This window comes from Sebastes umbrosus, chromosome 17 (assembly GCF_015220745.1).
Source record: "Sebastes umbrosus isolate fSebUmb1 chromosome 17, fSebUmb1.pri, whole genome shotgun sequence".
Lineage (NCBI taxonomy): Eukaryota > Metazoa > Chordata > Actinopteri > Perciformes > Sebastidae > Sebastes > Sebastes umbrosus.
This window is the reverse complement of record NC_051285.1, coordinates 28,386,871-28,412,987: the sequence shown is the minus strand read 5'-3', so window position 1 is coordinate 28,412,987 and position 26,117 is coordinate 28,386,871. Positions and strand designations below refer to the sequence as shown.

The 26,117-nt window shown below is 41.1% G+C and overlaps 1 protein-coding gene across 4 annotated transcripts in view; it reads right to left on the bottom strand.

Annotated features, from left to right (window-relative positions):
• ntm (neurotrimin) overlaps positions 1 to 18,924 on the bottom strand; it is a 398,233-nt gene extending 379,309 nt beyond the window's left edge. For 2 of the 4 annotated variants that reach the window (XR_005203765.1, XM_037747920.1), the window contains exon 1: positions 18,690 to 18,923. Coding sequence is in view for 3 of the 4 variants with exons in the window: in XM_037747920.1 (XP_037603848.1) it covers positions 18,690 to 18,750 (61 nt within the window). In the remaining variant the exon portion in view is untranslated. Of the gene's footprint in view, positions 1 to 18,689 lie in introns of all 4 variants that reach the window. The other 2 variants (XM_037747921.1, XM_037747919.1) reach the window with 2 other exon arrangements.
• Between the last annotated feature and the right edge of the window lie 7,193 nt (positions 18,925 to 26,117).

The window sequence follows — 26,117 nt, the reverse complement described above, 5'->3', positions numbered from 1 at the left end:
TTGAGACTTGTATGGTTACAAGGTTGCTTTGGTTTTTAGGTTTTCCTCCCAACAGCCACCAAAACCAGAGCACCGTCTGTGAGGATTAACGGACTGTATCTGGTTGAGTTGTTGTTCTCTCCTACCAGTTGAAATAATGAGCAGTTTGCACGTAGTGACACTCTAAAATGTATTGAGTGTGTTGGCCTCGGTTCAGGGCACAATCACAAAGGAGTCACTGATTTCATGACTATTTTAATTGCACTCCCATTTGGAATAGTAGGATTCCTGCAGATTTGGAAAGCGGCCAGGAATCCTTTTCATTTTTTTAAAGCAGGGATTGATCATTAAAGCTTATTTTCACACTGAAAGCATGTTTTGGGTTTTCAGCACAACAATGTACTGTAGTTTATCCCCCCCAAAAGATTTCCACATTGTGTGAAGGGGAAACAAAGTGACTTTTCAATTTAGGACAAAGGCTTTTTGGCCTAAATGACTAGTGTGTTCTAGCAGGGCTAAGAAAACGGCTTAGCAGAAATCACAGCTATGGGATTTTGATTAATGAGAAACATTCATTTTTGTATTGACCATTTAAAAGACTATTAAGATTGCCACTCAAGCGTTGAGCATTAATTATAAGGCAGGCCTACATAAGCTTCCATGAAATTTAATGAGCATTGTAAAGTCTGAAGCAATGCAAGGAGCTTTGGAGAGAATTAGGTTGTAAATGAAGTCCTGAAACAACAGTCATGCACATACTAATGATATCTTCTTCTAGTTTTTTTTCTGACAAATCTCTACTGGAAAAGAAAATCTGACCAAACTGGCACTTTGTTGGGTCCATTTAAATGACAACTAAGTATTGTCATTGCACATAACCAGCCATTATAACAAATACATGTCTTTTTAACACATTCTTCAAGACATGATTGTAGACAACAGTTGGTGGCATCTGTGGCATTTAACAAAAAAAATAAATGAAAGAAACATTCGTAAAACCATGTCAAAGTGATTAAGAGAATTGGATTAGAGCAGTCGCAGCACATTAAAGCTGCTGTTGGTCATCAGTGATGCTTCAACCACCAGGAAGCCCAAACAGACTAAAAGCGGCATATTCGCTGAGCTCCCGAGCTGCGTTCGCTCTAATCAACCTGTTAAATGGCATCAGGATTCATCTTAGACAGCTGCTGCTGATGTGATTGCAATTAAAAAACTACTTTAGTGCAGACGCACAACCACAACACACCAGCCCAGATGCCAAGAAGCAACATTTCTCTGATACGAGCTGGGAGATGCTTTACACGATAATACGGCGTGTCTCCTTGGCCAACCGATATTTCATAAATATTCATGAACACAGGGTGGGTCTATGGATGCCATGAGCTTTGTTTCTTCAGCTGAATCACTCAAGACTAAAACATGACTGTCATAACATCCATAATGTGGAATACCCTAGTTTAAAATCCCGGTTAAATATTCATGAGTTTACATATCCTGAACGTGGACCTGCAAATTCATGCACTCTGAAACAACAAACAGCTGCCTAAGGCTCATAACTCCTCTCTTCTGTCTTTCTTATCAGCTCTCTGTGAGAGCCCGTAGGTCCTTTCAGGGGTGCTCTAAGTTATATCAGCAGTATTGATCTGTTAACTTTGCATTCATCAATCACAAGGTTAGGGGAACGATTCAGATAACATCAGCACGCTCCGGCCTCCCCCAGTGGGAAATTTGGAATTAATACCTCCATGTCCTGAAGCATCGTGCTCCTGTTGGGAGGACTGAGTCACCTTTGTTTGCAGGTAGTTACATATCATCTCAGTAGACACAGAAACAAGAGATAACAGAATGATGAGCTGCTCACAGTTTTGGGATTTGGTCGAAGAACTTTGCAGCTCAACTAGTACGAGGTTTTTCAAGCAGAGAAAGAAAAAAAATGACAACTCTATTTCTAATGAAGATTCCTGCTCTCGGGAGGCTCAACTGTTTCCTATTAACACACTCAGATTCCACCACAAAGGCCTTTGCCGAGGGGCTTCCAGCACAATCAATGATAGCACTAATTGAAATATTATCTCTTATGCTTCACACAAATGCCTAGGCAAGTCCCCAATAATTGCACACAGATTATTCCACAGACCATGTGCTTGCTAACCACTAACTCTGCCATGTGCTCCAAAATTACAACCATACCGCTGCACTAGTTAAGCGCCCCGCCAGTACACAGCAACTCCCCCAACTGTGCGTCCCTCCCTGCTATTAATGCACGAGTGCAGGACTGCAGGCCAAGTCTCAAGTGGCCTCCTTATCACAGTATCGATGTCAAGGATCTGGGCAGGTGATGGTGTATGATTGATGTGGCTATCTGCTGCCTACCCACCTAAATTATATATATCTGTTTCCTTCCCCTTGGTTTCAAATCAGATAAAAAGAACATATGTCAGGCCACACAGGTTGATTGTATCAGCAGTGGGGAGAGAGAGGGATATTTGGTGCACAATAAGAGGGAGCTATTTCCCATTGTAGACACAAGAACTACAGGTAAGCTGATTATAATATAGACAATGGGATTCCCATATCATGGCAAGGTCATTCTGCAGGAAAACACAAAAGGAAACAAGACTAATTAGAGTCTGATAGCAAGACAGAAAGCTGTGTTTGTTCCTCACAGGGTTCATGTTGGGGTATATCCCCATCCATTATTAAGTTTCTTGCTAAAGAAACTGTTGATTCAACTAATTTCATTATCCTCTGGCCACTCTGTCTGTCTGTCTGTCTGGATGCTTCGTCCTTCTTCTTGATTTTAGGGATCCAAAATACCATTTTCCCAAGTTCTCATTTGCAGCTCCAGAACACTCCAACAGTGCAAGCATCAGATATGTCTTCAAATCAACAACACCAATGCAGTGGTTCCACTGTCCGGTGGCCAAAACTACAACACCGCAGCTTGATCTTCTGGGCTTCTCCCAACTGCTCCAATATGTGTGCTCTGATTATCCGGCAACAACACTCTTCTGTCAGGCCTTCCTGACAATATACAAAGAAAAGGTTTTAAAAAAATGCCCCGTATGACATGCATTACAAAGTACTGTGATCCCATTGTGTGTTGTATTATCAGACAAATGGACGACAAACATTGTCATTCACTATGATTCCTCTGTGTGGCTCCTCGTGTGTCATTTCTTTTCACTGCATTCTGTACTCGGCGTTGTCATGTGTCTTTGTATCTTTCTACTACAGGTCAAGTGTTAAACCATCTCGCCACCTCACTCAAGGCAATCTTTTTGTTACAGAACTGAATGAGAGGAAAGGTCACTGTACTTGATGCATGTGTTCCAGAGATGCTCCACATCTCATTCAAAAATGACCAAAATACTACAAAACCACGTACAGAATATGTAGAAAGTAAATAACATTTGGCTTTGGTTCTATAGATGCTTCACATGTATGTGTGTGTGTGTGTGTGTGTGTGTGTGTGTGTATATATATATACTAGGGCTGTCAATCGATTAATATATTTAATTGTAATTAATGATGTGATTGTCCGTAGTTAATTGCGATTAATCGCAAATGAATCGCATTTTTTATCTGTTCAAAATGTACCTTAAAGGGAGATTTTATGTATTTAATACTCTTATCACAATAGGATTGTTTTATGCAAATGTATGTATATATTTCTTATTGGAAATGAATGAACAACACAAAACAATGACAGATATTGTCCAGAAACCCTCACAGGTACTGCATTTAGCATAAAACAATATGCTCCAATCATAACATGTCAAACTGCAGCCCAACAGGCAACAACAGCTGTCAGTGTATCAGTGAGCTGACTTGACTATGACTTGCCCCAAACTGCATGTGGTTATCATAAAGTGGGCATGTCTGTAAAGGGGAGACTCGTGGGTACCCATAGAACCCATTTACATTCACATATCTGGAGGTCAGAGGTCAAGGGACCCCTTTGAAAATGGCCATGCCAGTTTTTCCTCTCCAAAATGTTGCGCAAGTTTGGAGCGTTATTTAACCTCTTTCGTGACAAGCGAGTATGACATGGTAAAGCCCACTACAACCTCCGAAAGATCAATTGCGTTAAAGAAATAAATGGCGTTAAAATGATTTTGCGTTAACGCGTTAAGTTTGGCAGCGCTAATATATATGCATATTACATACAGTATACCATACGTATATAATGGTGGATTCCTATAACAAATATTTAAAGTTGACAGTAATTCTGTTCATTTGATTACTTTTAGAGTCTGATGTCTCCTCCTGTGTGTGACTTTATCATTCTCATTACATTTCATGGTTTAAGCTTCACCAAAAATATGAACAATTTAAAATAGCAGATGATATGTTAGATTATGCAAATAGGATGCAGAGAGTGGCAATAAAGTCTGTAACTGCTTCATAAATAATGCTCCTAACAAACAAGCACAGTAGCTTGTGAAATGCATGATAACTTGGAATCTTTGTCTCTCAGCTGTATTTCCTCTTTACTGTAACTCCTCTAAACTCTTCATAATGTTGTTCCTTTGTGTCAAAAGTCAAAGCAAAACTGGAAGACTTTGAAACTCTGAGTGCTTCATGGAACTCTGCTAAACAGCCTTTGGCATTCCCTCGACCCAAAGGACACACATTGTATATGTATAAGGAAAACCAACCCACGGCGTCATGTTGTTTTAAAGTAGTTGGGTACTCATCTCTACTTTCTTATGAAAAATTAAGGAGTAAAACAACGGCTTACAAGATTTCTTAAAAACAATCACTGCGGGCTCTGGAATGAATCTTGTGTGTGCCTTTTGTGTCACTAGAAACCCGTCAGTCCAACGACGGTGAACGCCAACGTAGTCCCGCCACGATACAGCTGAGGCAGCGAGGCTACTGGCGCCCGAATAGGGAGGACAACAAGACTTTTTGTCGCCCCACTTTCAGGTGTTTTGATAATAAAATGGCAACGTCTAATGCCGGGATCAGACTACACTATATTTTTGTCTTTGCCGATGGTCACCATGTCAGATCTAATGATTACAGCGCCATAAACTCTTGCAGTGTCTTGGTCAGGTGGCACGTCGTATTCCACGATCATGCGCGAGTTCAGACGTTATCGGTTGAAGCAACTGTCAATCATGGCGACAGAAGCGTTGTGTGATGCTGGCAGTCTTGTTTTGCGAAAAGAAAAAGAAAAGAAAGAACAAAGGGTTGTGGATGTGCTCCTGGGCGGCACAGAGAGGACGGTATGGGCTGTCGATACTTCAATCAGTTTGGTTGTCCCACCTGACAGCAGCAAACTCGGCATCCCTCCTCCTTTTCTCCATGTTTGTTTATTACCAAGTGACCTGATTGCGACTGCGCGTTGGAGAGAGCACCTGATTGGTCAACACAAAGGAACACGTCGTTGGAGATGTCACACTAGGCGTGTCAAGGCGAAAAATTCTGACAGGCTAGACTTTTCCTCGGGGTGTCGTGGGGCGTCCCAGACGTGGCGTCGGTTGTCGTGTACTATGACACACTACACGAGATAAGAGGATCAATTTTCGCATAAGACAGGTATTACGGTCACAGAACATTGGCTGTCTAAGCCTATGGCGTCTAACATGTTGGACCTTTATCCATAATCATAATCAACCACTGTGTAAATCAAAGTGATCTGACGGGCTCTATTTTCATGGACCCGGATCACAGTCAGGTGTCGGGAGCATGCTAAAAACTCACTTTTGATGATTTCATGACTCCCTTGGCGCACATGTGGAGCACTTGGTGCACGGGGTGGGTTCAGACAGAACACATTATTATAGGTGGGGAGCATTAGAGGCTTTCAATCACATTCAATACTTTCACCCCCTTTAAATCACAGAGCTCTCAACACATCATGTTGCCACACCTGTAGGCCTATTATAGCCTAATTAAAAATGTGGCGCTCCAGGCGACATTTTGGCCAGCCTCCTTAACCGGTGTTAAGAATGGAGACAACGGGTAAAAGACTGGCAGGAACAGACGGTCCTGAGGGAGTTACAAGAGGAGTTTTAAAGTGTAACTAAACCCCCAAACCACCTTTTTCAGCTGAAAACCGATGTATAGGCCCATGGGCATTTACTACTGTGACTGATGGATTCAGGTCTAAATCTTGACACTTAAGTGCAAAGTATTTGAATTCTACATACTGTGTTGTAAATATGCATATAGTGACTGTCCTCTACTGATTGATACCAAGCTGTTGCAATTGAATTTTGCTATTAGCTGATCTGGAGGCAGCTTTCGTCACCAACCAACCCCGCCTCCCTGCCCCCTCCTACAAACCGACGTCTCCAACGTCTCCCGTCTCTCTGTGGAGAAAGGACTAGTGAAGAGTAGCTGTTAACCTTTCAACTAGGCCAGGAATCCTTTATGCTAATCACTAGCATACTCATACTCACGATTATGGCCAAAATGAAAATCACAATCGTTTTGATCAATAATGAGATCACGATTATTCATAGATTTTAGGGACAACATATTTTTTATTGCATTTCACATTTAAATAAACAGAGCGTTGCTTTCCCTTCCATTGTGTCCTTTTACTTTGTTATTGTCATCTATAGTGGTTATTATTACAATTCAAATGATTAAAGGAATTAAATGATTGTATGTCTATTTGACTATTTGCTTTGTTTAAAAATAAATCCTGGCATTAGTAGTTTTAATTATGTCTTATAAGCTGCTTAGAGCTGGTGTTAGGAAGTTAAACAGGTCATAATTCTCTCTCTAATATCTATTTTATATTACTGTGAAAACATCTCCTTCAAACAACTGGATTTATTCAAGTTTCTCACAAAAAAAACTACATTTTACAAGAATATATTTGAACACTTCATGATAGTGTTATAATTTACCATCCCCAAATATCCTATTTACTGAGTAGAGCTTGAACGTAACTCGTAATGTAATATGTAATGTAACTCAATGGAACCTCTGTTAAAAGAGCTCTTTAGCTCGGGGTGTAACAATTCATCTACTACATTGAACTACATCGATAGGTACTTGGCAAGTTGTCCTTCACAGGGGACGTATATCGATCTAAAATCGATTTGCAAGGTAAATAATCTATCGTATTGATACTAAGTATTTAAACAAGACAAACGTTACATCGCTCTCCCTGTGAATAACATCATCTACATGCTCCAGCAGCGTATCTCAGAAAGAAGACAACAAAATGAAGCATGGCTGACGGCGAGGAAGACCCAGACGAGCAAGAGATTTTCAAGCCGTGTTAGAAACATTTTGGCTTTTGCAAAAAGGGAGATAAATCGCTCACTGTTTGTAGAATGTGCAAAGGTCAGATAAAATACAACGGCAACATTACCAATCTTTCCACGCACCTACTGAGACGCCATGCACTTTATTTTTTTGTTAAATATTATTACTCTACAGTTTCTATTGAAAAAAAGAACAGAAGTAGGTGGTTAAACCACTCTTTGCACTTTATTTTTTTGTTAAATATTATTGATCTACCAGTAGCGCCTTCAGGAAACAAACTAAAAGCCGCTGAGAGGCTGAGGTCGGGCCCGGTTTGCTTGTCCAATGCTCTACCAAAGTAAGTCACTGAGATCTGAAAATACGTTGAACAAAGTCTTATTTAATGAAAATGATCAACTCGTTATAACGTGCACACAATCAGGATAATCAACAATGATTAAATACAGGCATTTTTTTTATTTCCTAGGTAGAAGCACTTCAGCCAGAACTGGGGGTTTTGGTCTGGTCTGTTTTCACTGTGTCAGTCTCCAACACGCCTGTTGATGTGCAAAAGAAACTGTGTAGAATAATTAATCAAAATGGCACGTTTGATGTGCACATAAGCACGGGGGGGGGGGATTCTGTGATTATTTCACAACAGTCTGATGCTGGTTGCTCAACATGTAACCAGCAGATCTGCTCGGCGTAATTGTGGCTTGACGGTGCGCAACATCACTCCAGTTAGAGACTGCAGATGGAACAGGTACCTGTGAAGACAGTCGTCAGTGTAGGTCTAGTGCTAAGTTACACCAGAGAACATGATATTTACATGTTGAAAAGAACCCTTCCCCCCACCTGCAAGCTATGATAGCAATAACTACCAAAAATACAAGCCGAAACCAGTTTGATTTTATGCAAACCAACTGATCCAACATTTGTCATCATGACATGTTCTGGCAAATTGAAAAGTAGCCTACATCATCAACCTGCGCCAACGGAATCAGAGCACTAAATCTACTCATATTGGGTTAGTAATGTAGCTGTCTCTTCATCGGTTCGCCTAAATGAGTTTTATAAGAAAAGAATAAACAAACATGAAGCATCGAGTTGAACATCAGCCAAAACGCTTTATAATGTCTCCTTTTCCTCTTCCTCCCTCTCTTTCTATCCGCCCCAACATAAATATGTTACAGTAATAAGCAATATGACAATGTGATTAACATAATATTATGTTTCTTTATAAACAGACTAACGGAGTCACTAAGTTATTGCCGAGCCGAGGCCAGCAACATGAAGGAGATCAGATTTCAGTAGAGGTGGGAGGAGGGATGATGCACACAGCCCACGTTGAGTTTGTTTATTAAAAAGTTCATGTGATTTGTTGGGATGACGAGACGAGACAAGACATGGCAGAGATAGTCTGAAAGAAAACAAAACCAATATGGCAACACACTCGGCTGCAGAGTCAAGTGCGACACCAAGTGGTAAAACCAAGTTAAGCTGGTTCACTAAAGGGATTTCCACTCTAATGAACAATTATATATGAAACATGACAAATGTCAGCATTTAAAAGAAAAAAGAAGCTCCGTTTTATCGTTCATGGCAGGAGCGCTGCCATGGAGCAGTACTCTAGCCTGTGACATCACAAGGTTGGTTGGCTCTGCTGAGTTACAAAGATAGCAGATAGCTACCGGCTCAACATTAACATACCAAAACTACTGTCACAAAGTAAAGCTTATCACCAAAGCAAACACTAGAGACACTATTGGCCTCATGTTAGCCGTGTTCTCCTTTAACTAACTAACTAACTAACTTGGTTATACTCCCAAGCCGACGCACACACGGACACCACCGACAGTCGTCTCTGTTTTGGGGGATAAACGGGATAGTGGAATATATATATAATATAATATACCAATATATATCGATCTCTCTCTCTGTATAAATATATACTGTATATATATAAACTGTATATATGCACATCCAGCAGCACTTCTATAAAGCTGCTTACATAGAAACAGAGTGCAGAGTGTGAGCTTGAACGAGTTTCTCAAGGAGGCAGAATTCCTCAGACACGACAACCTGGTGAATGGACACAGTCTGAAGTCACTATCCCCGTTGCTTATTAATCAGCCCTCCTTGGCAAGGTCCCTCGCGGCCACCAAGTCACATGACCACTTCACTGGGACTTGGCAAACTATGTGGGGGGAAGAAAAGCTTCTCAATGGGCTTCGCCTTTACGTTTGTGCAACTGTAGGTATTGCTACTGTGTGATGACGGTGCATGATTTGATAGCCAGGAAGTGAAAGTGAAGCCAAATTTTATTCAGCACATTTCCAGTATGGAAAATAAACAAAAAAAAATTATTTTCAGCATTTCAAATATCAACAATTCAGAGGTTTCTCTAGGAGAAAGTCTGTTTCCTTCTACCCATGAGCCTACTGTCATGTTATAGGAATGTAACACAGTCATAGTAGCATGCAGTAATAATCTAATTATATTCAAGAAATATGTTTTTCTCATTTTTTTTCTCAGCGTCTCCTGAGATTTGTTGTTTTCCTTCTTTGTCTTGCCAATTGTCAATGCCATACACACAATGCAGCCTCGGTATTGAAAGCCTTCAGTGAAATTCCAGTGCTGCAAATTGATTGTTGACCCAAACTGAGTGAGTAAATCAATCCCGCTTCCATTAAACTCTTACAACAAACTTTCTACAACCCACAAATGAATCATTTGTGATATGAACTTGTGAAAAAAAACAAAAACAACACACACACACACACACACACACAATAAATAGAAATAGAAATAAAAAGCAATACTGAATACAGAAATAGAGTGCAACACAGAGATTGCTTCCCACCACAGGAACGAAAAAGACAACTGGATAACAATTACCTCCAATTTGCAATTTGCCTTTTCAGAAAACAAACAGGGCCTCTTGTTGTTTCCACAAAACAGGCAAAGTGGCAATTTCATATCTGCGGAGTTACAATTCTCTGTTACGAACACTCGTCATATCATAATGTGTCTAATTTTCGTAATGTTATATTGTGAAGGGAGGCACCATGATGTCTCCATGAAAAAGTTTCATATCCAAAGCAACCTCTTGACTCAAGCTGTGGAACAACAATAGAAAGGAAATACAGCAGGAATATAAAAATAGCTCTTGGTGATGAATCTTTTATTTCTGGGTCCATTTTGTTGCTTGGTCCTGTATTTTTCTTATTTCATGGATGTCACATCCAGATATATTCAACTCATATAGAAAAAGCAGAAATACAGGGAACATCACAAAAAAGATCTTGTTCATTTACATTACTATATCTATTGCTCTGTCTACCTACAGTACATACTAGGGCTCTCACTTTTTAATCAAAATGTGACCTTTTGTACGTAGGAAAACATAAAATATAGGGTGTGTAGTTATCTACCTGAATTAAAAATTCACATAGTATAAGAGCAACAGGCTGTACCTTGTAAAACAACCAAGAGCTAACCTGACTCGCCCAATAGTTTGTTACACAGAACCATCTGAGAAGCCGTCGTTGGAAACTGTTTGGAAAAGAGGCAGGCACTTTCCAAAAATACTTGGCAGATGATTGGATGAACCATCTGTCAATCAAACTCTCGCCGAAGCCAGTCGGGAGAAGAGCGAAAACATCTTCTCCATCGAGAGCAGCCTTCGGTGCCGTTCTTTGCTCTTCTTTCAATGAACTCTCCAGTTCTGATTGAACTGATGCTATTGCAGCATCTACGCTAACCTCTTCAGGAGCCGACATTGTTGTTTTGAACCAACAGTCGCCACTCCTGTGTCATTACACACACCTAACACAGTATAGCTCTTCACAGGACGCTGATTGGTCTGGCTTGCCGGAAACAAATGCATTACTTTGAAGCCTGAAAAAGATGGATTTTCGTGTGATATGTGATCCAGCTGCCGTGGAAGGTAAACAATCAGCAGCAGTGCTACTGAAACATCCATCAGTTCAGTCCCTGCATTCAGCTGTCACTGTTCTCACAACAGTTCATCTGGGGTTAAAGGATGGAACATCAACTGGGCCAAGCAGGGAACGTCCCCTGGGCCCAAGATCTCTAATTTGCAACGCTAATCACCTAATCATGTGGTCCGATTCTTGTAGGAGTCCAGGTATCAAAGTGAAAAAAGTGCCTATTTGGCAATATTTCGGATTTACAGTAAACCCAATGCTAATAGGGAGCCTGATTCACCTGTTAGCCTGAGTGAGAACCTGTAAATTAACAGAATGTCTACATCATAGTTTAGGGTTATAGGTTGTTGCATTTTAATTAATGAGATGGAATTACGTGTTTGTTCTCATTCATCTAAACTTCATTGTGTTTTACAAACGTATATATGCATCTTGTAGCTCACAGCTATACACAACAGATTCATGCAAGTCTTTGGGGGACATTCTGGGAAGTAAATCACTAACTGGAGTCAACGAGGCGGGTTCAAAGAAAGTGCATCAAAAAGATGCATGATTCATGTTCAAACATCAATACATCTCTCTGTGTGAGTGTCTGAGGGTGAACTCCTGCTTTCCGCTGAGAAGCTGGCTTTAATAGCAACTCATGGCCAACTTACATGACGTTGATTTATCTTGTTTTGATATCATGCCACTGTAAACCGGTGGCGATGTCTACCGCCATTGTCGGCCATCTGCCTGCTCTGCCTGTACGTTCTGCCCCGAGGCTTTATGTGGACTGTGCACCGGGAGACGGACAAAGACATTTTTTACAGCAACAGCTCTGCCTGTTTTGCGTCGAGATCCCCACTGAGTAGCTGTAGCCCTGCGATAAGAAGAGAACACACTCGAGCCATCAACAATGATCTCAATGTCTTTAACAAAAGGCTGCATACAACGAGCACACCATGGCTCCGGTACCACCACCACTATCCTTCTCTGCTCTCTTAGCTGGTCATCCAATAACAGCTGTTGCTCCAAATTTCGATCTAACCGGCTATAATTCTCGTCTTTGGCTGACACGGGCTGAGGGGGGAAGGACAAGGGCACAATACACATGCCTGCGAGGGTCTCGGCCAAAAAACCCACAAGAGTTTGTGCTGCATCCTGGCAACACAGCCGGCACTGTCTTCTCCCAGCCACATACAGAGAGAGAGGGAGGGAGGAAGCCCGCTTAGACAATGAAGCTGCCTCATTACCAGTGTTTATCTTAAGCTGGATTAATACTCCAGAAAGAAACACTCTTCTTTGTCAGGAAAAAGAACATGTGTTGCTTCTTATGGAACAGTTTGATATTGGGATGTTATTCTGTGTTTTTGATGTTTGGTTCTTTTTCTTTTTTTGTAACTTCTTCTCCTTCTTGTGAGAAAAAAACACTATACGCCCACTGATGTCAGCGTTTGATTGCTTCCCACCTACTCTTCACATGTTGGTGTCTGTTCATTTGGTTCTCATGGAAGATGATCAACCGTTGGGGTTCAGATCCTTCGTGGTTTCAGGAAACTTTCTGGAAGCTAATTGCATATTCAATCCGCTGACAGAAGCAGTACGACCAGCAGCAGAGAAGGTACTGAGGTACTACTACTACTGCCTCACCTACAGAGAACAGGAAAAGATCTGTACAGCTCCTTCCAGGCACACATTCATTCTACTACTGTTTTTTTTGTCTGACTCAAGTGTATCAATTCTGTCAAGATGAATGCATACCACTGCCTGTGCCAAACACATCACGTGGTAGAGAATAATGCAAGCCTGCATTCAATGGGAGGCAGTGAGAAGCTGACCTTGACATATTCGCACATATTTTTTCATTGCACATGAGAAAGCCAAAGGACAGCATGACACTATGCTGCGCTCTGCATGATGTTGATTGTGTCCTGGAAATTATTGCTATATAAAAAAAAGAAAGAAAGAAAAAAAACTAGGGTGCAAAATACATCAACAGGAAACTGAACTAATGCTCATTTTGGACAAAGCCTCCGACCCTCCAGTGAGCTGACACAGTCCCACAGCAATTTTAGCCCGCGGCTCATCCCCTTGAGGTGCTCCGAGAAGCGCTTCAAGCACTTACTCGCGTCGACCGCCATCCAGATGTACAGTGCTTCCTGCCACAGTGGCTCAAGCCTCAGCCAGCCAACTAGTAGAGTGCTTCAGCCCAGGCGCCTCTTACTGTCTCCATCAATCGCTCCGCATTGTTTTTCTCTGCTCCTGTGATCTGCTCTGCTCTCTACATTCACCCCACCCGCTTAGTTCTGACCTGCAGGGTCTTCTGCATATTTCTCCACACATTTGAATATGCGCCATGATATGATGTCAATATTTCTCTGGTGATGTGCAAAAAACCTGCTTCTATTTGAGATTATAATCAGATCAGACCATTAGAGGAGCTACTAGAACAGCTACTTTCTATTTTAAAAATAGACCCTAGTGTTAAAACAATGATGAGAGCCTACTCGGCAGCTAAATCCATATGATAAAGAGAGGTTTGAACTGGATAATGGAAATTAGAACAATTACTTACAGTATAGGAAATGCTAACTTTGTAACATGACGAGGGTTTGGTTCTTATAGCCGGTTCCTTTTTTGGATCAGTTTCCTTTTTTATATAAAACCTGGCTCCAGAGTTCCAATGCTAAAGGATCTCTTAACAAACCTTTCGTCTCTCCTCGCCATTTTTATTAGAAAGAGAAATGTACTAAAAAATTCATATAACATCAGCAAGCATTACATTTTTAACCACTGCTGACCGACGCTTTCGGCAGAAAACATCGCCGGTGCTAATTAATGTGCCTATGAGGCCAAAATAACACTCTTTCTCCAGTTAAACATGCAGTAAGCAGAATGTTTCTGGCATCATTTGGCAAAATTCCATAATAACCTTCCAGCATATTGTAATTCAAGCGTTCTGAGAGACTTCTGCTCCTCCTCGTGGCTCCGTTTTCAGGCTTTAAACAATCTAGCCCGTGACAGGAGACTTTGGCCAATCACAGGTCATTTCAGAGAGAGAGAGCGTTCATATTGGCTGTGCTGCCGGGTCACAAACTTTTGTTTTCTTCGGAGCCTATAACTACAACAACACAGTTAGTAACGTGGCTACAACTAGCAGCTGGCTACTGTTCAAAGCAAGAAACAACTCAATAATCCCAATTTGAACTACACACCCCGATCTCAGTGCTACAATAAAGCAGAGGCGGACTGGCCATTCCATTCCAGGCTGATCATAGAGTTTTTATTCACTTTCTGATGTCAGTGGTTATTGTATAGGTCTCAGCCAGCCTGGCTCTCGCAGACAGTGCAGAGCAGAACGCTCAGACTGGGCCAATCTAACAGCCCACGTTCAATACTGAGGGATACAAGCAGCCGCTCCCAATTTGGACTGATCCTCGTTTTTTGTTGAAATCTGATTGGCCCAGTCATTTTCATGGTGAACGTGACGAGCTGTGACTAGTGTTCCAGCTCACTAGGCTTGCCTGGCTGGTCTCGTCTTGATTCAGGGCAGCGGTGACGTGCTTATACAAACTGAGGAAGACAAGTGTTAGTAACACATCTTAAAGTGTCTTGAAGGTCTTCAGCAAGCTTGCTGGAGATGAACAGCGCCTCGCCTGGAAACGTAGACGGCGGCAGCAGCAGGGGGTGGTGACAAAAAGCTGCGGTTACATCAGACAGTTTCCAGCTGCCTTCAAAGAATTTACAGGAATAAAAGTGACATCCTGTTAGATCCGATCTGTTGGCTAATGGTAGTTTGCAGACCACGGATCTATTGTTTGTAAATCTATGTGGAAATGTGCGTGTATCTGACATTGGATTATATCCTTTATTCTTTTTATGTCTGCCTTGTAAAGCACTTTGTGATGAATAAGTGCTGTATACATAACCTTAATTATTATAATTATCAACCACACAACATCTGTTTGTTAACAGATGAAACCTTCATTGCACAACATGAGACTAATATCCTACAATCTAGTGTTAAATATTACACAGAAACTTCTGACTTTCTGCAACACATGGTGTTTGTTGTTAAAGCTAAGAGCCAATCAGCTCTTTGATCAGGCGACAGCCAGGCGCTTCCCATAATGCCCTGGGTTTTGCAGTCGGCGGAGAGCAACTGCGACGCCTGGCTCTAAATACGGCGGCCGCCTCAATCTCGTGAGGTTATCGTTGGCCACGTGTGCACGACGTCAGAGCAAGTCGGGAGCAAGTCGGACACAAATCCAACCGGAGTGCATTGTGCGCCGGTCGCCGGCATTCGATTCTGCGCAGGCCTGGCTCGTCTCCAACGAGCCTCATATCATCAGATTCTCTTTATACCACAAAAACGCCCTCCAGCCACTTGGATAAAAGGCATTTCCCAGTGCACCCCTGTGATAAAGGCAGAGCACCCGGTAGTAAGTACTAATAAATAGGCAGGTATTGTTACCGACATTAGAGAGGACGTTTTATACTCTCCCTCTGTCAACGGGGTTATCTTGCCGGGACGAGTTTCCACAGTAACGTTAACATTACTCCAGTTGTTCCACCGTCTGCCGTTTCTGCTACTGTAAGCTATTTAGTTGAGTTATAAGCTATTTTTGTCGAGTTGCCTCTTAGCGAAATGCTCTCTGGAAAGCAGTGATGCAGTGTATATGTCAAGGGCTTTTATTGTGAAAGGTAAGAACGGAAGGAGTGTGGCTGTAATGCCCTGCTGTTGATAGCGTGGGAGGCAATAAAGAGTTTGTTGTCTTGGTTCAGACTACGGAGCCTCCGTGTTGTTATTTTATTACCTTCATAAGTATAGATGCAACTGTACAGTACTGCAGACATTAAAATCTAAACCTGGTTAGGTTCAATAAGGGATCTGAAAGGATTGATTTGATGAGCAGACTCAATGCTGGATGCTGTCCAGCCAGAATCCTAAACATGATATACAGCCTTATAGTTATGTGCTCAACCCAGCATACCTCTGCTCACCTGTATATCTGCCTCTCTTTATTCATTCATTATCATCCATGTTTTCTTTTGCTCTGTTTATTTGTTATCTTATCAAAAACGCTCTATATTTATACCGCGTCCTTCTTTGTGCCCTATTCTGCTGCTGCAATGACCCAATTTCCCCATGGGAACCATTTAAGTTGCATCTAATCTAATCTAACACATCTCTGGTTCTGCAAGAGATCTGATGATATGCAAATGACTCCAGCACAATTTCTGTGCCGTCTGGAGAACGGGTTGGACTGGAAATGCACTTTTTTTTCCAGGTGTATTAAAAGCAGACATTTTTTAATAGCGCGGCAAAGTGACAAAAAAAACTAAACGCCATCTCCCTGGCTGCCTGTTTTCAGCGGGAAATTGTGTATTTTTCAAAATGTTGTCTGCAGAGGTTCTCCTTCACTTGACACTATTTCTTGCCTGCAAAATAATGACTATACTTTGCAACATAAGTAATGATATATATATGGTACATTATGGTGTAGCAGTGACAGTATGTGCTCATTACGTGGGGGTAAAATAAGTTGTCTCTGGACTACTAAACCACACAGAGCGAGGCACTTGATTAATTCAAATCTTTTTCTAACCACCGACACATCTAAAATACATAATTAGGTTGAAAAGTGCAAAGAGTCTGCGCCCCAGTTTTTCCAGAGCTTTATATGCTAAAACTGTGTGCCACATAACATCAGAGTTTCAGTGTGTTGCTCCTGGTATTCAGAGGAACCCTCAGTCAGTGCAGCTGCAGATTATATCTGATAATTGGTCAAAAGCAGAATTTTAATGTCAGCACACTTTAAAGCTGCAGTGGGTAGAAATGGAGCAAATATGATTTTAAAAAAAAGTTATTTTTATACAGCGGTCACTATATCCTGACGGTAGTGCATGAGACACGTAATCAGAAAAAAATCTTGTGCCTCTGTGTCATCTGGTGCTCCTAACGGCATCTGCAAGATTTCACAGACCGGAAGAAAACAACCAATCAGACCTTATCTGGAGTCTGCCGTCTATGAGCCTGCTATCAATCACTCGCAAACTCCGATCAAACTAGGCAGCGCTGATCAAGTTTGTGACCCAGCAGCCGTGTTGAGATCAGTTAAGGAAATACCAAGCACCGCCCACCAGCCGGAGCAAACTTATTTTAAAGCTAAACAGTGCACTACAAGATGTTTCTCAAAACATTTGAGGAAAGAAATAGGCATTACAGAATATTGATTCATATTTGATCAGCGCTGCCTAGTTTGACCATTTGGTCGGAGCGCTCTCTCTCTGAAATGACCTGTGCTTGGCTAAAGTCTTCGGGCTAGATGTTTTAAAGCCTGAAAACAGAGCCATGAGGAGGAGCAGAAGTCTCAGAACACTTGAATTACAATATGCTGAAAGGTTATTACGGAATTTTTGCCCAAAGATGCCAAAACATTCTGCCTACTGAAGCTTTAACTTGAAAACATAAATCATTATCAATGTGACTTTATCACTACTTTACACATTATTTTTTTTAAATAGGCTATGCATCATTATTTCAGCTTGTTATGCAAGAATCTTTAGCTGCTTGAGGAGCTGGACTCGGTCACATACTGGCCAGGACTTTGGTTCTGGAAGGCAGCATTTTGTCCAAGCAAAGACCCATCTATAAAGAGCAAAGGGGCTGCTGACCAACAGTGAGGTTTGGAGAGCTGAAACGTCATTGATTCATCCACTTCATTAATGTGTCTATTCACAGGCTGGAGAAGAATACAGGTAAGTGCACATAGGTTGATGGCTTATAAAAGGTTAGTTTTCAATTCCCTTAGGTGGCTTTTATTTGCATGTTTCTTCTTTAAGCGCACCTCCAGACACAACCTACTTATTCGATTGGATGTTTGATGTGAGGTGTAAACAAGGTCAGAAGGACTGAACTGCTTCACAGCTCTCTGTTCCAATAGAACAGCCCTCTTTTGCCTGCCTGGAGAATGCATGGCTTAACTTGGATGACCTGAGCAGCAGTCAATGTGGATTAAGAACTAATACTTAATCAACTTTGCAGCAAAGACCTCTCCGTCCGTGAGGTTTACCGTGCGTCAGGATGATCCGCGTGCAGCAGCAGGAGCCATGCACGGTGCAATAAAGACAACTGCTCATTTTTGCAGTAATTATTCAAATAAAGGAGCTGTGTGATTGAATGCTTTACAACAAGCACTGTGAAAAGCACAATTTGTTTTTTGCAAAATTGCAAAAATGCAAACTAATTCTACTGAGAATTACCTGGACTGGGTCAAACTTTGAGAGAAAAAGGCTGCAGCCTAATTTCTATAAATACATGCAGAACAACTCTACTTGGATACTTGGAGAGTCAAAGCCACTGGCACCAAGACAGCTCAACTGCACTTCACTAATCGCTTAATTTAAGCTGCAGCTTAAAGAGGACACGAGCATCCTCATGTCAAATGTAAGATGCATATATATAAAGGCACTTAATGCACATGGACAAACAGTCCCATCCAAACAGAGTCGGACTCACAGAGATAACAAGTGCTCCAAGGATGAAATCCCATTACTTCTTACCTTGCTCTATCAGCAGGACCGTCATTCCGACCAGCAGAGCCCAGTACACAGGATTCTTCATGTTTATCGATCTGCTGTTTGTCTTCTGTGTGATGCAGTCTGGAGAAAAATAGCCTGTGAGTCTCTGAAAAATCCCGAAAAGTGCTTTTTCTTCAAGTCCACCAGTCCTCCTGGTCCTGTCTGCCTGTAAAGGATCCACCAACGCAGCGCAGGAACCAAGTCCCTCCTTCAGCTGAGAGCTTATTGGCAGCTCTGCTGGAGGGAAGCTAGAGGCAATTACAACCACTACATCCTGTTTCATCTGTCAAAGTAAAGGACACTTACTGGTGTGCTAGTAGCAGTGACACTTTTAATTTGAAGAAAAGAATCTACAGCCTTCCTGTCTTGACCTGGTTGTATGTAGCAGGCTTTATTTCACCACCCAGCATGTTCTTATTATCATGTAGTGGCTATTTATCCTAATTAAAGATAGATTGAAAATAGCAAGCCAGAGAGCCAGAAAAAAATAAACTTCATTCCAGGATTTTTTTTTCATAGTTTTCAGTTTCTAGTAGTTAATTAGCTGAGCTAATTATAAAGTGCAACAAGTATGATTTCACAGCTCTAAATACTTGTTAACCCTGAGACCTCAGAAATAGATTTAGAAACCAAAGAGAAGGGTCTGGGGTCAGTTTCAGAGACTTAGTTTCCTGCATTTTGGTGACTTTTAATTAATTAAAATTGCAAAATAATTATAATTCTAAAATACACAGCGTCGCTGGTAAAAATGACTTATGAAAGTTTTAAAGGATAGCAGAGGGGAATAAAAAAATAACAGCAGATTATTGTTGTTTTTTTTGCCATCAATGCTCATAAAATAAAAATTCTAAACCCATACATGAATTTACCCATTAGATGGTGTTTCTAGTCTTCCGACCACTCGAAGCGCTTTACATTACACGTCAGCATTCACACACACATTCATACACTGATGACACAGCCTTCAGGAGCAATTTGTTAAAGGTCCCATATCGTGCTCATTTTCAGGTTCATGCTTGTAATTTGGGTTTCTACTAGAACATGTTTACATGCTTTAATGTTCAAAAAACACATTATTTTTCTCATACTGTCTGTCTGAATATACCTGTATTTACCCTCTGTCTGAAACGCTCCGTTTTAATGCATTTCAATGGAATTGCAACGGAATTGCGTTGTTAGGAAACAGCTTGGGTCCATGTTTACATCCTGTCAGCTGATGTTTTACATACACTGCAACAGGAAATAAACTGCGACACATTTAGTATGTTTAGGTTTAAAAACTGTGAAATGGTCTAAATATTGTAGACTTGTAACATCACAAATGGACAAAAATCCTGACGGCTTGTTTCAAACGCACAATTTCTGAATACGGGCTGTGTATATTTCTCCGTATATTGAGTGTTTTGATAGTTTAACAATATTTATAAAGCACTTAAACCTGCTTTATAATATAAAAGACCTGAAAATCTCACTTTTTACAATATGGGACCTTTAAGTATCTTGCTCCAAAAAGTTTGAGAACCCCTGCCCTAGAATATATCTTTGCAAATTATTGTGAAGTTCTTTAATTTTAAACAGACTCATTGTACATATATTTAAAATATTGGGCCTATGTTTTACTATTTTGATTGTATTTTTTTTCTATATTTATGTTTCTTGTTTATGCACCAAATCACCAAAGCAAATTCCTTGTTTGTGAAAACCTACTTGGCAAAAAAAATCTGATTCTGATTTTTCTCCATAGGCTTCAGGCCTATTTCATGTGGAGTGAATATAATGAGTATGCCACCTCTCTGCCCACACTGTTATATGTAGCTCATTATTAGTGCTGTGTATAACAGTTTGATATGAAACCATGGTTACGAAAAGTTATGACAGTTCCTGTTTCCGCTGTAGAGAGGGACTACAAACGGGAGTGAGAAAAGGTGAGTCAGAGTTGAGAAAGGCCGCTCGTCACTGCATGGCCCTGCATGACATTGCATGTCATTGCATATTCTTGCATGTCAGTGCATGTCAGTGCATGTCACTGTAGTGGTGGTCTATTTAAATGAGTGCAAGTGTACAGTCACTCCTCTGCTGTTGTTTCTGCTGTCGCTATCTGAAGGAGCTTTGATTCTGCTCTGTGTCTTTCTGCACCCCCGGAGGCTCTTTATTTCTGACTTAATTCCTTTTGGGGAGATTATTTGCAAGGCTGCCTGCATATTACCTATAATGCTGCTAGGTATGCCATGCAACATCTCTGTATTTCCACGGCAGGGAACATCCCAAAGACAGAGTAGAGCCATACCAACAAGTTAAATTGTATTTCTATTTGCCATTTGCAATAAATGTAAATAGTAAATGCCTACTAGTGCAGCCTTCAACGTTGATACATTTCTGAGCTGAAAGCAGTTCTGTACATGATTTGTTAATTTATTTATCTATTTTTTTATTTAGTATTATGAGATGTATTCAAAGTGTTGAAGATCAATGCCGCATGAAACTTATTTGATAAAATTAGGAGCTCAAAGATATGCCTGCCACATACGCTCAATGGATATGCAGTTTTCAATAATATGTACTAGGGCTGTCAATTGATTCAAATATTTAATTGTGATCAAGAATTTAATACTCTTTATCAACATGGGAGTGGGCAAATATTGAGATTATCATAAAGTGGGCATCTCAGTAAAGGGGATACTCGTGGGTACCCATAGAACCCATTTTCAGGTAAGGGAAAATGGCCATGCCAGTTTTTCCTCGCCAAATTTAGCGCAAGTTTGGGGAGCTATTTAACCTCCTTCGCGACAAGTTAGTACGACATGGTTGGTAACGATGGATTCTAGTTCCATATGATATCAGTATCTTCACTCTAGATTTACTGAACTGCACTGAGCCCGCCACAACCTAAAAAATTGCACGTTGCGTTAATGCATTAAAGAAATTAGCGGCGTTAAAACAAATTTGCGTTTACGCTGACAGCCCTAATATGTACACAGAGCTGTGGCAAAAGTGCTGAAAATGATTATAGGTGAAACAAAGGTCACATTTCATTGGCTAGTAATTCTGTTTCACATGTGCCAGTGATTGGTCAGGATCAAGACAGACAGGGGGGGGGTCGGGTCTGATCAGTTATTACTGTTATTTTCTCTTTACCAAATAGGTAAAATAAAATAGTAGAATGTTTCAAAGCATATCAGAGTAATATACTGATTTCATAAAAGCAGCGGAGGGAAACTAAATTTGCTATAATTCTTACAAATCAATGCAAAAAAACAAACAAACTTGACTTGGCTACTCTGCAGCCCTGAGTTCACATCCTGGCACAATAAATATTATACTTAATGTTTATGCCCTGATAAGTACAGGAAATTAGCAGAATAAAACTAGAGTAAATGGATGACATGAACAGGCAGTACACAGCACCGCTGGGATGGAGTGACTGCATCAGCTTTCATCCCCCCTGTGATGATTGTCCCTGCATAGGTTTAATACCTCTGCGACCCTGCAGTAGGATAAGCGGTTACAGATAACGGATGGATGGATGGGAGGTATATACCTCCCACTCTGTTTATCATTTCTTTTGTCTTCATCTTTGGAAGAAAGTTTATTTAGGATTTAAGATGCAAACAGCTTCTAAAAATGCACAACCCGACTGTGAGACAGCGTAGTTATGATCTTTAAGTGGCGTTTCCATATTTATCTCTGTATCATACTGTATGCCTTCTATATCATTATATGTAATTGCCCATGTTATTGTTCTTTTGTAATATGGCACAACTGCACATTAAGCTGCAGGGGACACCAACGATTCCTTCCATGGTTTTACTTAGAATAATTTCTTGGGATGATTTTTCATATATTTGATGCTGCCTAGTAGTTATATTCCATATGTTTTGTACCCAGTATCACATCATCTTCTCTATTTACTCATTGGTTAGAGCTTCAGTAGGCAACAAGTTTTTGGCATCATTGAGCAAAAATTCACTAATAACCTTTCAGCATATTGTGTTCTGAAAGAAAACTTTACTTCTGCACCTCCTCATGGCTCTGTTTCAGGCTTTAAAAAATCTGGGAGACTTTGACCAATCACAGGTCATTTCAGAGAGAGAGAGAGCGTTCCTATTGGCTGTGCTCCGGCTGGTGGGCGGTGCTTGGTATTTCCTCAGCAGATCTCAACATGGCTGCCGGGTAACAACCTTTCTCATTTTACAGCTAAACAGTGCACTACAAGATGATTCTGAAACATCTGAGGAGAGAAATAGGCATTACAGTAACAGAATACTGATTCATATTTGATCAGCGCTGCCTAGTTTGACCATTTGATTGACAGCTGCTCAGACGGCTGCTCAGACGGCAGACTCTAGATCAGCTCTGGTTGGTTGTTTTCTTTTGTGAAGGTCAAAATAAATAAATTTGATTTGATTTACTTGATCATTGTACCATGATGTACAGTACATTCAAACACAGACAGGGAGGTATTGCACATTGACATGTGAATCATGTACACCAAGCCTTTCCATCAGTTCTATACGCTTCACCAAATCCTCTGGGGGGGTTACAGGAGCATTGTGGTATAACAGCACACACACTCACAGAATCCAAAGCCGTGGCCTCCGCCGTGGTCGCCGCGGCCACCGCCGCGGCCGCCGCCGCGGCCGCCGCCGTGGCCGCCGCCGTGGCCTCACAGTCACATGTAGCTGAGTCACTCTGGGACTGGGAAACTCATTCAGAATAAATATTTGATTGTATTAATGAATGTCATTTGAACCACACCGTCACCCAATTTTCAGCAAGGACCGTAATTAACCACAACATCTCCAGGTCATAAATGCTGCAGGAGAACAATATCATTATTCTACTCCTGCTACTTCCTACAGGGCTTTGGAGCTTTGCGGAGGACAACAGCATGAAGCAGTGCATTTTGGTAAAACGATTGGACAAACTGAGCATACAGACTGACAGAATGAAGTGTATTATGCTGCATGAGTGGTCGGAGAACTTTCTATGGAGGTTTTAATGCAGTTGTCTGCCGTTAACGGTCTCTCGCCTTTTGTGAATCCGCAGTGACCTCAGACACTGTTATGGCGGAGCCCACTAGAGACTCTTCAACTTCTCTTCAAGAACACTTGCTGTGAAAGTAAAAAAACAACAGATTCTCTCACTCTCCTCTATTAGTGTGTAGCTGAGCATTTCTCCAGGATTTCAGATATCCTTCTCTGACGTTTCAGCCTAATTCTGGAAAGAGATGTTGCTATAGAACAGGGCTGCAACAACTAATCGATTAAATCGATTAAAATTGATTATAAAAATAGTTGGCAACAAATTTCATCATTGATTAGTTGGATCTATGTCATGATGCGCAGCACGCACTGTGGCAACGTCTCCTAAGGTGGGGCAGTAAGCCAGCCAATGCCGCGCCTAGAATCGAATCTAAACCAATCTAAAATCCGTATCCATTACAACTCCTAGTTTCTTTACAGAAGGTGTAAGAAAAAGTTCAAGGGGGGGTTGCTGCCTCCATTGGGTCCAAAAATAATGACTTCTGTCTTGCTCTCATTGAGCTTGAGAAAATTTAAAACCATCCAAGGTTTGATGTCTTTAAGACAGCCTAGCAAGGGCAGGTACAGCTGCGTGTCGTCAGCATAGAAGCGGAAGGAGATTCCATACTCTAAGAATGGACCCCATGGGAGGCATGTACAGGGAAAATAGAACAGGGCCAAGTATGGAGCCTTGGGGGACTCCGCATGGGAGAGGGCCTGAGGAGGATGTGAAATCAACCAAGGCAGACAGAAACTATTGTTAGCCAAGTAAGACCTGAACCATTCAAGAGCTGTACCTTTAAAACCAACACAGTGTTCCAGACGAGAAATTAAAAAGTTGTGGTCCACAACAAAAAGCAGCTATGAGATCTAAAAGCATAAGAATGGCTGAATCTCCAGAATCAGCAGTTAATAAAAGATCTTTAAAAACCTTTAACCTTCAGCGATAATGCAAACAGTTTACAACTGTACAAGTCCTCAAACTGAGTATTTTCATTTCAATGGATAAGGTGACTGAGTTATAAGTACAGTGCGACTGAATGGGCCTTCACAGACATGAATGCATTATATAACTCTAATTATATAATTCATCATAAACCCTGCATATCATCATAACACGCTTTTTGAAAGTGAATCCATGCAAAACTGAGCACTTTGACTATGGATGTCTAAGGGATCGTCATATTTCAAACATCAATATACGGTAAAGAAAGTAAATTGTCTTGGTTGCAAAAACTGAAGGAGGACTTACAAACCAATAATGTATTTTTAAAAAACATATCTTTTTCAGGACTATCTCATTAAATATGAAAATGTGTTGCTGCTCCACAGCAACTTTACCAACTATATGATAATTATACTCTTGGGATTGAGTACCAATGATTATAGATATATGCCTCTCCAGTCAGACACATTAACTGGGCTGGTGGTGGTGTACAGAGCAGGGGAGCTGCCACTACCACTGAAGAGTTGTCATATACAATTATATTACTTATATCGATTACATTTTGCTGTAGGTTAATTATATTTTAAGTGCATTCAACTGATCAGATTTTGTCTGAGCATAAAGTTATTACTTCGCTGCCTTTTTTTCAATTTCCTTTTATAGTTTCCATCTGCATCTGCAGAGCCAGGGCCAAACTAACCCTAAAGGTCCTCAATTCTCCCATTCATACAGCCTGATGCACTGGATAGATGGACGCCAACGTCATTTTAAAAGTTCTATCAATGAAAAAATGTCCATCAGAAAATCTGTTTCCAACTCGTATACTCCAGTTCATGTTCGAGACATGTACTGTACTGCCCTTGTGAAAATGTGCTCCCATTTAAAAAGGGAAAATTGCCCATTTTCAACCCAATCTCTGTCTATCTGAGTTAGGGATAGTGTGAAAACCGGCTGCAGTTCTTGCCGATGTTCTCTGTGTTTCTTGGCACAGCTGCAAAATCTGTTGTTCTTCCTTCTTCCAGTGACGTGACAGAGGCGTACTCGGTATATGGAAGCTGAGGGATGCAATGCCGCTCAAAAACGTCCTTGTTCTCTTTGCTTGTGTTACATTTCCAACAGCGAAACTGGCATCCCAAAAAAAAGAGTGCAGAGTATGTTATGGATGAGGATTTTTGACACTATACATTTTACAGTGTTTTGGTTGACTCTGCCGTCTTCAACCGGAGAGAGGACGCTCGAGGCTGCTGTTGCTCCGGGGAAGATATGGCCAGCGGGGATCCTCCAGAATCTGCCGAGAGCAAACACCAACTTGTGGTTCCTTTGCTCAAATTGCCCTCTGATGCCAACAGAAACTGAATCAATCAATTATTTTGTTCTCGCTGCTCATGAGATGCATCCTGGTACATGTAGGCACAACTGGCATGGCTCTGCAGCAGGAGCTTT